Source organism: Geotrypetes seraphini, chromosome 4 (genome assembly GCF_902459505.1).
Source record: "Geotrypetes seraphini chromosome 4, aGeoSer1.1, whole genome shotgun sequence".
Classification (NCBI taxonomy): domain Eukaryota; kingdom Metazoa; phylum Chordata; class Amphibia; order Gymnophiona; family Dermophiidae; genus Geotrypetes; species Geotrypetes seraphini.
This window is the reverse complement of record NC_047087.1, coordinates 220,136,681-220,149,559: the sequence shown is the minus strand read 5'-3', so window position 1 is coordinate 220,149,559 and position 12,879 is coordinate 220,136,681. Positions and strand designations below refer to the sequence as shown.

The following is a 12,879-nucleotide window of genomic DNA, read 5'->3' as shown; positions in this document are numbered from 1 at the left end:
GCAGGTGGTGTGGAGATTAATATTTTATCAGAGGCTACAATGGCTGATGTAAACAAGATGTTCCCTTTCTGTGCACACAGTACTAAAACCACAAACGACAAAGACAAAAAAGAAAGCAAGCTTGCATTCCTGTTTCGTGCTGTCGCCAAGAGCCACTGTTGTGTTCTGAGTTTCTGCTGACACGCATGCCAGAGAAAACACAGAAGATTAGATTTCATGACGATGGCAATGAGGAAGACGACTGGCTAGAAGATCTGGGCATGTTTAGTATCACACGGGAAAAGATACGAGCTGCTCTTTTCTATCAGGCTGCAGGTCAGCCTCAGAATGCAGGATCACCAGCACTTACCATTACATCGACAACCCGAGGACCAGGGTGCAGTGGAGGCGTGGCCTAGTGGTTAGAGCAGCTACCTCAGCACCCTGAGGTTGCGAGTTCAATTCCCACTGCACTTGTGACTCTGGGTAAGTCACTTAATACTTCATTGCCCCATGTAAACCACTTTGATTGTGTTGAAGTGCTGAAAAAGTGGTATATCAAGTCCCATCCCCCCTTAATATGAACCAATTGTGCTCCTTGCTTACCTCATCACCACTGTTTGGGGAAAAAGATGACTTGTGGCTTTGGAAAGAAACTGGGTTACAAACTAAGGTTGTTTTTCACAACATAGGTCGATAATTATTATTATTATTATTTTTGATTAAGTGTTTATGGTGTGTGTCCGTACATCAAGGTGTGGCTTCAGATGATATTTATAATAAACTTAAGGAAACTTGAGATGCTGAGTCACATGTTATTGTTGATATAAAGGAAGAACTGGCACGGTTGTTTTGAAAAGTTTGTAAAGCATACAGAAAATTAGCTCTCTCTCTCTCTCTCTACCATTTACACTTCCCCCTCCCCATTCGCGGTTCCTGCACTCGCGGTTTCATATAATCACAATTTTTTTCTGGGGAGGGGGAAAATAAAAAAAATGTAACAAAAATCCATCTTTTTTCCTCCCTGCCGCCTTCCCGGCCTTACCTGGTGGTCTAGAGGGCTTTCGGGGCAGGAGCGATCTTCCTACGCTCCTGCCCCGTGCAGATCGCCATGATGAAATGGCTGCTGGGAGTTCCCGTAGTCTCTCGAGACTACGTCGGGAACTCCCTACAGCCATTTCCTGATGGCGATTTGCATGGGGCAGGATCATAGGAAGATCGCTCCTGCCCCGAAAGCCCTCTAGACCATCAGGTAAGGCCGGGAAGGCGGCAGGGAGGGGGGGTGGGTCAGAGCTGGATAATCGCGGTCCGGCTCTGCCCGTATCCCCCGCGAATGACGAGGGAGAAGTGTACCTTCCTCTCTCATTTATATTTTGAATGGGATACCAATGTGGCATAACTACAAGCTTTTACAAAGCCGTGCTAGGGCCTTAATGCGCGGAATAGCGTGCGCTGAATTGCCACATGCGCTAGCCGTTACCGCCTCCTTTGGAGCAGGCGGTAGATTTCCAGCTAGCGCGCGCTAATCCGGTGCGTGCATTAAAACCGCTAGCACGGCTTTGTAAAAGGAGCCCTAAATGAATTGGCAAATGTCTCTTTAAAGTCAGTGGAAATATGCCAGTCAACATTCAGCTGCCACCGATTAGTAGTTTTTGAAATGGTGGGTGTTACTGGCTGAATTAGACCTGGATATCCAGAGGCAGGCAGCACCTATCTTGGTATGCCTGAAGGTTGGATATAGCCGATATTCAATGCTGTACCCAGACAACTAACCAGCATAGTTAGGATACCATTATATGAGGCCTTACTGTCCCGATTGCTTATCCAGGCAGGAGCAGTGAATATCAGTAGTGCTCAGACAACTTTTACATCTTCCCCAACTCCACCATGAACCAAATTGTGCCACAGTGGTCTGCCTGGATATCCCAGTAAGGGCTACTGAAAATCCAGGTATGGCCTAGTCAGTGGGTAGGAGCCTCACTTACTCACTGAATATTCAACCATAGGTTTTTGAAGCTTGAGTGAGAAGTTGACCAACACATCTGTGGTTTGGTCAATCTGTCACTCATAGTTCAAAAACCATATTTCCACAGATAATTTTGTTCATGTACCGATCGATCCATTGCTTCAGGTACCTTAGTCAGATTGTGAGCCTGCTGGGACACAGAGAGAAAATAGTTGGAGTATCTGATTTAAAAACAAACTTGCTGAACACCACCTTGGGTGAATCTCTTCATAAAGGTGGTTAATAAATCCCAAGAAATATATTAAATTTGATTTAGTTTTTGTAGTGTCTTCTCTCAGTATCCCACTCAATACTGCCCTTTCACAATATTAACTGAATATAAAACACATTAAAAATGTGTTTCTCGTGAGACTCGTAAAAACAGATTTTTGACACATTTCACATAGGTAAAATTGTTTCTGTACAATAAATGCCCTTCATAGTGCACACACTCTATCCATCAAGAAAAATTCACATGCCTTCCTTTCATCTGCTGAGAAAAAGGATGTTCCCTGGGGTACAGGAGGTCGGTAGTATATAAGCGTGAATATATTTTTTTCCTGTCATTTTTGATTTAATGCTAGTATTACTAAAACCCTTCAATGCAGAATATTGTGTTACAGGGATTTAATCTGATTTGACCTTTGCCCTTCTTCCCCCTTGCTTTATCTGCCAATAAATGTGCTTGCTAGGCAGCATTGCTGGAGTAAAGTGAAAGCACTATTGTCACATTTTATGTCTCTTTCAGGTCTATGTAATACAAGTTTTCTTCCATTTTGTTTCTATGGGAAAAATCCTAATAGGTTGATTTTGGAGTTAGCTCCACTGAAAATTTTGCAGGCCTGAGTGGATAAATTGAGGATCCTAGTTTCACTAGACTCCTAAATGTGGATAGATTTAGGGCAGAGAAAAAAAAATCAGATGAGTAGCACTGATTTCAGCACTAGGCAACTATGGGGGACCTTTTATTAAGCTGTGTTATGGCAAGGTACGCTATTTCCCCAAAACATTGCCTAATGTGAAATTCTTTACCACGCATTACAGATACACGATGATATCCATGAACTAGAAAGCATGGAAGTGCACTCGAAGCAGCTCACTTTTATGGAAAACGAATACAGCAGTTTAGGTTAACCCTCACAAACTGTTATTGTTATCTTTCCATGAATATCCCCATTTTTTGGCAGTTTGACCTCTGGTGGTAGTACTGTGGGATTACACTAAAGGGATGAGGCCATCATTTTGAAGAAGGTAGGTGAAGGGGCAAGGAACACCTAGGGATTGCTCATGACCCTCACTTCCCTTCAGGGGGACCCTGGCCAGGCATCAGGATAGGGCAATTGAGAGAGTGGCTACATGAGGAATTTCAAAAGGGGATTCAGGAGTTGAGGGGGCAGTTTTTAAAAATACAAAAGCAACAGCCTGACCATTATAAACATGATTGGTGTAACTGCAGGCACATGAATGTAAGGTGAGTCGATACTGGGTTATGCTAGTGTTCGATTACAGAATCGGGGCAGCCAGGTGTCATCTTAGAACCGGCTCTCACCGTGTGGCATTAGGATGCCTAAATGGAGACATCCACTTATAGAATTGCCTCTTAGTACATAAGGCCCCAGATAATGCAACTGCCTTAAGATGTCCTGGGCTATTATTTTTGGGATTTAGAAGCTGTCAATTAAAATTCTGCCCAGCAGTTTCTTTCCTCCATGCAGCCATACATTGAAGGCCATCGGGCTGTGCTTTGCCCAAACCTGGAGATTTTATTTTGCTTCCAGTCTCTTAATCATAGGATGCTTCTGACAGAACTGTGTTACTAGCTATGGCAGTGACGTGCAGGAGGCAAGAATGATAAGCATTGTGGTGTGACCTCAAAACATGGCTTTCTGCCACAGCTCTAACTCACACGCTACTTGAGACAGAAACATAGGCTAGCTTTTCTTTTGTTTTGTTTTTTTTGAGGGGAACCAGGTTACTTTGCAAGCAATATTAAAACTGGTCTGAACCTTATTTAACTCTTTACAGTTCATGGATTGTTTTCAACCTAGAGCAGTTCACTTGGAAGATGTTGGCTACTCGCTTTCTGTCAGATGTTGTTAATAGGCTATTGTCATGCATCAGTAACATGACCTGCATGCAGACATTTATAGTATGCGTGAGGAATGGTATTTAGGGAAGTATTAGCTATGCAAAACCCTCCAGCCTACTCCAAGTTGCAACTGCTTGCTGCACAACCCTCTTGATCACTAAAGTTTAATAGAAGCAGTGGCATAGCGAGGGTGGGCGGCGCCATGGGCAATGGCGCCGCTCCCCTGCCTTCTTTCCTGCTCCCCCTGCCATGCGCGCGAGCCCCTTCCCCGTACCTTTTCATCTTGTCGCAAGCAGCCAACTTGCCACCAAGTTGGTGGCTGCTCGTGCTGAAGTTAAAAAGATACAGGGGGAAGGAAGGGGCGTGTGTGCAGCAGGGCAAGGAGTGGAGGGGGGGGGAAGAGGAGGAGGGGGAGTGCTGGTGCCCCGAGCAAGATGGCGTCCAGGATGGACCCCCCTTCCTTTACTATGCCCCTTACTATGCCACAGACTAGAAGTACAGTGTTCCCCCGCAAATTTGCGGTTCGCAAACTCACTAATTTGCAGTATTCTCTGACTGCCTCTTCCTGTACTAAAGTCGAGCTACACCAATCAGGAGCTATGAGTCAAAGCAGCTCCTGATTGGTGTAGCCTTACTTTAGTAACAGGACGAGGCGGTAGGAGCATACTGCGAGTGATTTTCTTTACTTGCCGGTGCTCCAGTTGCCCTCTCCTACCCTGGCAGAACAGTATAGACAATTAAATAAATAAGTAAATTCTCTGCCTCTTACACGTCCCCTCCAAATAAATAAAAGAAATAAGTAACTAACACAGAATGTTGCAGCATATCCTGTGTTAGGTCATTTTTCCCATATTACGGGCCATATTCTATATATGGTGCCTAATAAATTGGCAAGAACTAGAATGGTGCTTAGCGCTATTCTACAAGAATAGAATCACAGTTAGAGCTGATGTGTGATGCATAACTTAGGCATAGGCATTTAGGCCAGTAAAAACTAGGCCTAAAATGACTGTGCTCAAGTTATGTGAACATCAGACATATTCTGTAACAATGGAAACCACCATTCTAGGATTTAAGGGAAAATTGGACGCACATCTCCTTGCAGGACACATTGAGGGATACGAGTGACTAATGTATTCGCCAGGGTACGCCTGGCTGAGCCTCCGCGTGTGCGGATCAGCGGACTGGATGGACCCCAGGTCTGATCCGGTGCAGGCATTTCTTATGTTCTTATATCCCCAGTATGACCCTGGCCACAGCCCCCTTTCACATTCACATCCTGCACCTGACACATATTTTTTTAATGGAATTGTGCTTTCTGAGTTGTGAGAGTAACTTTTAATTAGTCCCAATTAGAATCAATTATGAGGTGTTGAGGGCCAATTATTGGCGCCAATTAGGCCTAGTAATTAGCTTTTGCATGTATATCAGCTAGGCCCGTCAATGATAGAATTTGGGATTAAATGCACACTAGTGCTTAACGCAGCTTAGTGAACTGGCTCCTTACTGCAGAAAACACCAATGATTGTACAATATAGGCAACGAGGCCACCAGGACTGTCTACCTTTTCTGCTTCTGTCCCAGTCTCCAGTTGTTGTTTCTGTCGGACACAGATTTGCCCCACTTTAGCCAGCAATTCACTGGGGTGGATGAAGACACGGGAGCTCAACAGGAAAGTAAAGATATAGGTTCTCTGTGAAAAGCAAGAGGGAAACATGAAAGAAAAATGGTTGCATGAAAAGAAATTTTAACGCCAAATGTTATTTCAGTCTTTATACAAAACAGCATTTCTGTTAGTGGTAAGGAACCATATAAGCTGCTAGTAAAGATCTCGGGGTCAATATTTAGCTGGCAGCGCTCAATGTTTTGTTGATTGCTGCTGGTGTTATTCCTGGAAATTCAATGCCAGGCCATATCTGGCTTTGAATTTCCAGGTTTACGGAGCTGACAAAACCATAGCCAGCTAAGTGTGATATTCAGAACTTAATCAGCTATGGATTTCCTGACTTTTATGTGGTCCTAATTATGTGGTGACCTTAGCCTAAAAATCAGAGCTTAACTGGCCACATGCTGACTCTGCCTCTGGAACACCCCCAAAATAGCAGATTTTGAGTTGAACACTAACCAGACATTTTCAGTATTGCTAACTGATTAGTTGCTGTTGAATATGATCAACTAGCCCTAGAGAGGTGATTTAACCAACCAGAAACCTTTCTGGTCAGTTAAATTCCTTAGAATATCGACCTCCTTTCTAATACCTACAATACAAGAGCTGAAAAAGTTATAGGTCAATATTCTGCCAATGGTAGTCAATGTTTCTGTAAACATTGACTGATATACCGCCATTTTCTGCAAGTAATCTATGCAGTTTACAATAAGATTTAGATCAAGTTCTTGAGGTTACATTATTAAGAGAGCTGGTTTTAGAAGGAAGGAGTGAAGGATAAGAATGAGGTTATAGAGAGAAGAGATATGTCTTTAGTTTCTTCCTGAATTCAAGGTAGGTGGTGGGTTATCTCAAGTATGTTGGCAGTTTGTTCCAAATGAGAGGTCCTTGGTACTCAAAAGTAGCCTCAAATATCTTCTTCCATCATATTCCATCATACTTGGTGATGGGAAGGATAGTTTGTAGCATTGTGATGTGTGTGAACTGAAGAAGGATTGTAGGACTTTAATATTAGAAGTTAGTGCCTCCAAGTTTTCTAAATAGATCGCTTTATGAACCATGCAGGCTATCGAACTGGATTATCTTTTTCATCGACAGCATTCTAACAGTGGACTTGCCCTCTCATATTGATTCCTTATGAGGATTAGTCTTGCAACCGTGTTTTGTACTAGATGTAGTCGCTTGCGTTCTTTTTCTGCAATGCCATAATATAGCGAGTTGCAATAGTCCAGCTAAGATATTAGGACAGATTTTACTACTGTCCTGAAACTGATCTTGGTCAAGACTGGTCTAATTTTCTCAGTTGTCTCATCTTAAAGAAGAATTTCTCACTAGAGAGGGGAAATGTGTGTTGAAGGTTAAGGTCAAGTCTAGAGTAACTCCCAGCATTTTGGAGGAATTTTTTAACTTTAGACTCTCACCTGTGGATAATTCTAGTTCTGTGCTAGGTAGCAAGTCATAATCTCCGATCCATTATATTCTTATTTTGGATTTGTTTAGTTTGAGGAAGTTTTTCATCGTCCATGCACTTAGGTCATTGTTAGCATTTTTCAGGTAATTTAGAGTGCTATTAAAGGATTCTTTGGCTATACAGAGAATGAAGATATCATCTGCATAGGAGAAGAGGTGATCCTGGGTCGAGGGCAAGTTATTTCCCAGTGCTCTTAAACAAATGTTAAATAGTGTGAGTGAGAGTGGTGAGCCTTGTGGAACACCACAGTTGGCCTTCCATCGCTGGGATCTCTTGTCGTCTTTCCAAACTTCATATGTTCTGTTTGTTAAGAATTGTGAAAACCACTGTAGTACCACACCCTGTACTCTTTAAGTTCATTTAATTTGAGAAGTAAGAGAGAGTGGTCCACTGGATCAAACATTGCAAAAACATCAAATATAGATTGTTTGCCTTTGCCAAGTTGATATCTTATTTTAGATGTTAATGCAAGCAACAGAGATTTGGTACTGTGACTTGGTCTGAAGCCATGTTGCGATTTGTGGAATCCATCTGTTTGGTCTGTGAATTTAGCTAGTTGCGTACTTACAAAGAATTCTAGTAGTTTGGCAGGCCATGGAATCCCCGCTACCGGCCTAAAGTTATTAGATTCAAATATTTGGCGCTAGGCCCTCTCTGGACATTGGCATTGAATATCTAGGTCTTCCACAGTGCTGAGAAGTTATGCAGATATGACTGATATTTAGTGCTGAATCCACAAAGTTAACCAGGCAATGTATAGACCAGGGCTGCCCAAGTCTGGTCCTTGAGAACTACTGGCAGGCCAGGTTTTCTGGATATCCGCAATGAATATGCATGAGAGAGATTTGCCTGCACTGCCTTCTTGGTATGCAAATCTCTCTCATGCATGTTCATTGTGGATATCCTGAAAACCTGGCCTGCCAGTAGATCTCGAGGACCGGACTTGGGCAGCCCTGGTATAGACTATGTTTTGTACAGTCCTACATGCTAGGTTAGATATGCAGGGCATTAGCATGGAATACTGCTTAAAACCACATAATTCCCAGCTCCTCCCTGACTCCAATCACAGGCCACCCCAGTACTAACTGGTGAGTGCCATGGTGGTCACAGCTAGGGTTACCATAAGGCTCCAGAAAAAGGAGGACGGATTGAGACATTTGGGTTTTACTTCTTCTGACAGCAATGGAAGTGAGAAGAATAGATAGAGACATTTGGGCTTTACTTCCATTTGAAAGCAATGGAAGTAAAACCCGGATGTCTCAATCCGTCCTCCTTTTTCTGGAGCCAAATGGTAACTCTAGTCGCAGCAGATGTTCAGCAGCTCTCTGTTCTGAATATCAAACTCTTAGATTTTAGGATACAGTGATACTACTTCTATTTATGGGGGAATGGGTACATTACAAGGCCAACAGCCCATATTAGCACAAATCCATGGTTGGATCCAAGTTTTGTGACTGCTCATTGTCACACAAGGGACCCAATGTATCTCCTTATTGCATACTGTTTTGCAGTCTTTGTTTATTAGCGGCAATAAAAAGATTTAATAATGGTGGAACAGCATGAAACGAAACGCGCGTTTTCACAGGACTGCTAATGAAACCTGACTCTTACAGGGTTGCACTTCATCAGGCCTTTTGTGCAAGAGGCCAAGGGCCTGCACTTCTTTCTAAACCCACGGCCTCATGCCATGCCTAAAAGAAAAAAAAAAAAAAGCAGCATGTTGCATTTAAAGAGGCTTAGAGCTGTGCCCATGACATCTGTCATCAGGCAACGCCAAGTATTTTTTTTTTTTTTGGAGAAAGATGCAAAAACAGTCCTCAAATCACAGAGATGGTGCACTTTAGGAACAGAAGAACGTGTGTATGTTTTTGCTGTTGGATTTGAGCTGCTGCCTTCTGGCTCTCAGACCCCAGCAGTGTTTCCTCTTTTGCCAGGGCTTTTTTCATGCTTTTTCCCACAAACAAGGTCCTGTGTCTTGGCAGCCACAAGTTTCCATGTGACAACATTTACATTTGAGAATCCTACAAACTTTTTCTGTTCCTGTTTTTACCTTCCCCCCCCCCACCCCTCTCTGTGGGGTGTGGGTTTACTAAATTCTGTTTTCTGTTTTCTAAACTAAAATGCTCACAGACCTTACATCGTGTCTCCAGCTTGGAATATAGCATGGCATCCTGAACAATAGAGGTTTTCAGCTTCAAAAAGCACAAACGTTCGATACAACTTTATTGCCTAGGAGACACTTCTTTACACCTATTAGCTGTAAACCTAATCAAACATGGGCACGTTTTTACGGTCAAATATTTTTATTAGAAGAAATAGGAAACATCAAACAACAAATACAACAATGGCAATGAATAAGCTTCCAGGAATACATAAGTCAGTGCGTTGTAGAGGCAAAACAGAAGAAACAACCCCCCAGCCCGAACTCCCCCCCCCAAACATCCCATTCCCCCCATACAAACCCCACACCCCCATCCCCAAAAGCAAACAGAAGCTAAAAGATGTACCTCCAAATTGCCAAAGGCCCATGCTCTGGTGGCCCCCGGCAGACCCAATGAAAAGTCCATCCCCCCCTCAAAAAAAAAAAAAAAATTAAACTGCGGTGACCGGGAGAAATTGCCAAGAACCTCAACATGGCTAAGCCAGAGGATTCAACAGGAGACTGCGCCCTCTAAGAGTTAAGGAGTCCAGATAGACTCCCCACACAAGCAAAAAACGACGACGGCGACGAGGGTGGCCAACGGCCTCACGGGCCTCCGTCAGTAACAAATAAAAATGCATTCTAATACACCTGATGTCCAATTTTAGATATGACATGCACAATCCCCCGTATATTTTACAGAGTCTCCGCCAAACTCAGAGCCTTGTGTAAAATACATGTAAGGACGTGACAGCCTGCATATCGATGTCTCCTCACATCCAGAATTATTAGCACTTTTAAAAAGCTGCACGCGGGGGTAATAAAACATGCAACTACATCCCAAATATGTATGAAAGCGACTTTTTATACTCACTACTCCCATGCTTGAGTACCTGAATAAACTGATGTAAACCATTCTGAGCTCCCTTGGGAGAACAGTATAGAAAATTTAATAAATTGAAATTCTCCATGCACACCCTGATCCTGCAGGATCAGTTCCCCTTCCCCCACAATCACCCTGCCTGACAGCAATTTACCATGATCACCTCCAACCCCTCTCAAATAATTGTATAGCACCTAGCCCCTCCAAAAAGCATCAGATCCCCCCCCCTTATTACTCCATGACCCCTCATGAAAAGATCCCCCAGTTCATATATTCATTCCTAAATAGCAATCCCCTACACCAGGGGTGCCCGAAAGGTCGATCACAATCAACCAGTAGATCAGAAAGGCAACACGAGTTGATCGCAGAGTCCATCCCGGGCTCTGTGATAGACTCATGTTGCCTTCGCAATCTACCGAGCCAATCAGCCTTCCTTTCCCCGACGTCAATTCTGACGTCGAAGAGGAAGTTCCGGGCTAGCCAATCGCTGCCTGGCTGGCCCGGAACTTCCTCTCCGACATCAGAATTGATGTCGGGGAGAGGAATGCTGGTTGGCCCGACGCTTCTGCATCGAGAAGCAGGGAGAACTTGGGGCTGCGGTAGCTTGGGGGCTTGTTCCCTGATGGCAGCGGCAGCGGCAGTGGCTTGGGGGAGGGCAGGAAGAAAGAAAGGGGCAGGCAGGGAGATAGAAAGAAAGAAGGGAAACAAAGAAAGAAAGGGGGGACAGGGAGACAGAAAGAAAGAAAGGGGGCATGGAGCGAGGAAGAAAAAGTTGGGGGAGGGAATGAAGTCTGGAGGAGAGGAAGCATACAGTAGGCTGAAAGAAGGGAAGAAATATTGGATGCACAGCCAGAAGAAGAAAGTGCAACCAGAGACTCATGAAATTACCAGACAACAAAGGTAGGAAAAATGATTTTATTTTCAATTTAGTGATCAAAATGTATCCGTTATGAGAATTTATATCTGCCGTCTATATTTTGCACTATGGTCCCCTTTTACTAAACTGCAATAGCGTTTTTTAGTGCAGGGAGCCTATGAGCGTTGAGAGCAGCATGGGGCATTCAGCACAGCTCCCTGGGATAAAAACTGCTATTGCGGTTTAGTAAAAAGGGAGGGGGGTATATTTGTCTATTTTAGTATAGTTGTTACTGAGGTGACATTGCATAGAGTCATCTGCTTTGACCTCTTTGAAGAAACCCCGGAATATAAATGATAATTCACATTTTCTCTGCTTACAGTGTGCTTTGTGTTTTAAAAATGTTTTTATTGTTGGTAGATCATTTTGTCTTGGTCATTTTAAAAGAAGCTCGCATGTGCAAAAAGTGTGGGCACCCCTGCCCTACACAGTCTACCCTGCTTATCTTCCCATCTCCCACCCTAAACACTTTCTGTAAAAATATCCCCCCCCAACCCCAACACACACTCATCAAAGAGCTCTGAGCAGACTTCTTGGCCTCCTGATCCCACAGGATCTCATGATCCCTATGGAGCATGTCTATAACTGGGCACCAAAGTTAACTGGGTAGAGCCCCAGCTCTATAATGGGGATTATGTGCATAATTTCTGTTAAGGAATACTAACATAACGTGGCAACAAAACTCCTATATTTAGCCATGTAACTTATTTGTATGTCCTGCTTCAGTGAATGCCCCCTCCTGCAGTTTTGCGTGTATATTATAGAGCAGTGTTTCCCAAATCACTCCTGGAGCCTCCATGCCAGTCAGGTTTTCAGGATATCCACAATAAATATGCATAAATTCGATTTGCATGCACCGCCTCCATAAATCCTTCAAGCATATTCATTGTGGATATCCTGAAAACCTGACTGGCGAGAGGAGACTCTAGGACCGAATTGGGACACACTGTTATAGAAAATTAAGAACATAAGAATTGCCACTGCTGTGTCAGACCAGTGGTCCATCGTGCCCAGTAGTCCGCTCATGCGGCGGCCCTTAGGTCAAAGACCAGTGCCCTAACAGAGAGTAGCCCTATCAGCGTACGTTCTGGATCAGCAGGAACTTGTCTAACTTTGTCTTGAATCCCTGGATGGTGTTTTCCCCTATAACAGCCTCCGGAAGAGCATTCCAAATTTCTACCACTCTCTGAGTGAAGAAGAACTTCCTTATGTTTGTACGGAATTTATCCCCTTTTAACTTTAGAGAGTGCCCTCTACCTTGGAGAGGGTGAACAACCTGTCTTTATCTACTAAGTCTATTCCCTTCATTGTCTTGAATGTGTCGATCATGTCCCCTCTCAGTCTCCTCTTTTCAAGGGAGAAGAGGCCCAGTTTCTTTAATCTCTCACTGTACAGCAACTCCTCCAGCTCCTTAACCATTTTAGTCGCTCTTCTCTGGACCCTTTCGAGTAGTAATGTGTCCTTCTTCATGTACGGCAGTCAGTGCTGGACACAGTATTCCAGGTGAGGGCGTACCATGACCCGGTACAGTGGCATGATAACCTTCTCCGATCTATTCGTGATCCCCTTCCTAATCATTCCCAGCATTCTGTTCGCCCATTTCACCGCCGCCGCCGCGCATTGCACAGACGGCTTCATTGACTTGTTGACCTGTACTCCCAAATCTCTTTCCTGGGGGGTCTTTCCAAGTACTGCACCAGACATCCTGTATTTGTGTATAAGATTTTTGT

The 12,879-nt window shown here is 43.8% G+C and overlaps 1 protein-coding gene and 1 long non-coding RNA gene across 3 annotated transcripts in view; one reads left to right on the top strand and one right to left on the bottom strand.

The window, feature by feature from the left end:
* Positions 1–766, top strand: part of LOC117359994 — a 43,808-nt gene extending 43,042 nt beyond the window's left edge. Inside the window, exon 4 of the long non-coding RNA XR_004539340.1 lies at positions 81–766. This is a non-coding gene — a long non-coding RNA (uncharacterized LOC117359994). The remainder of the gene's footprint in view (positions 1–80) is intronic.
* The window catches only part of RASGEF1A (RasGEF domain family member 1A), a 374,005-nt gene that overhangs the window by 38,651 nt on the left and 322,475 nt on the right, over positions 1–12,879 (bottom strand). For both annotated transcript variants that reach the window (XM_033943511.1, XM_033943510.1), the window contains one exon: positions 5,638–5,766. In XM_033943511.1, coding sequence (XP_033799402.1) covers positions 5,638–5,766 — 129 coding nt within the window. The remainder of the gene's footprint in view (positions 1–5,637; positions 5,767–12,879) is intronic.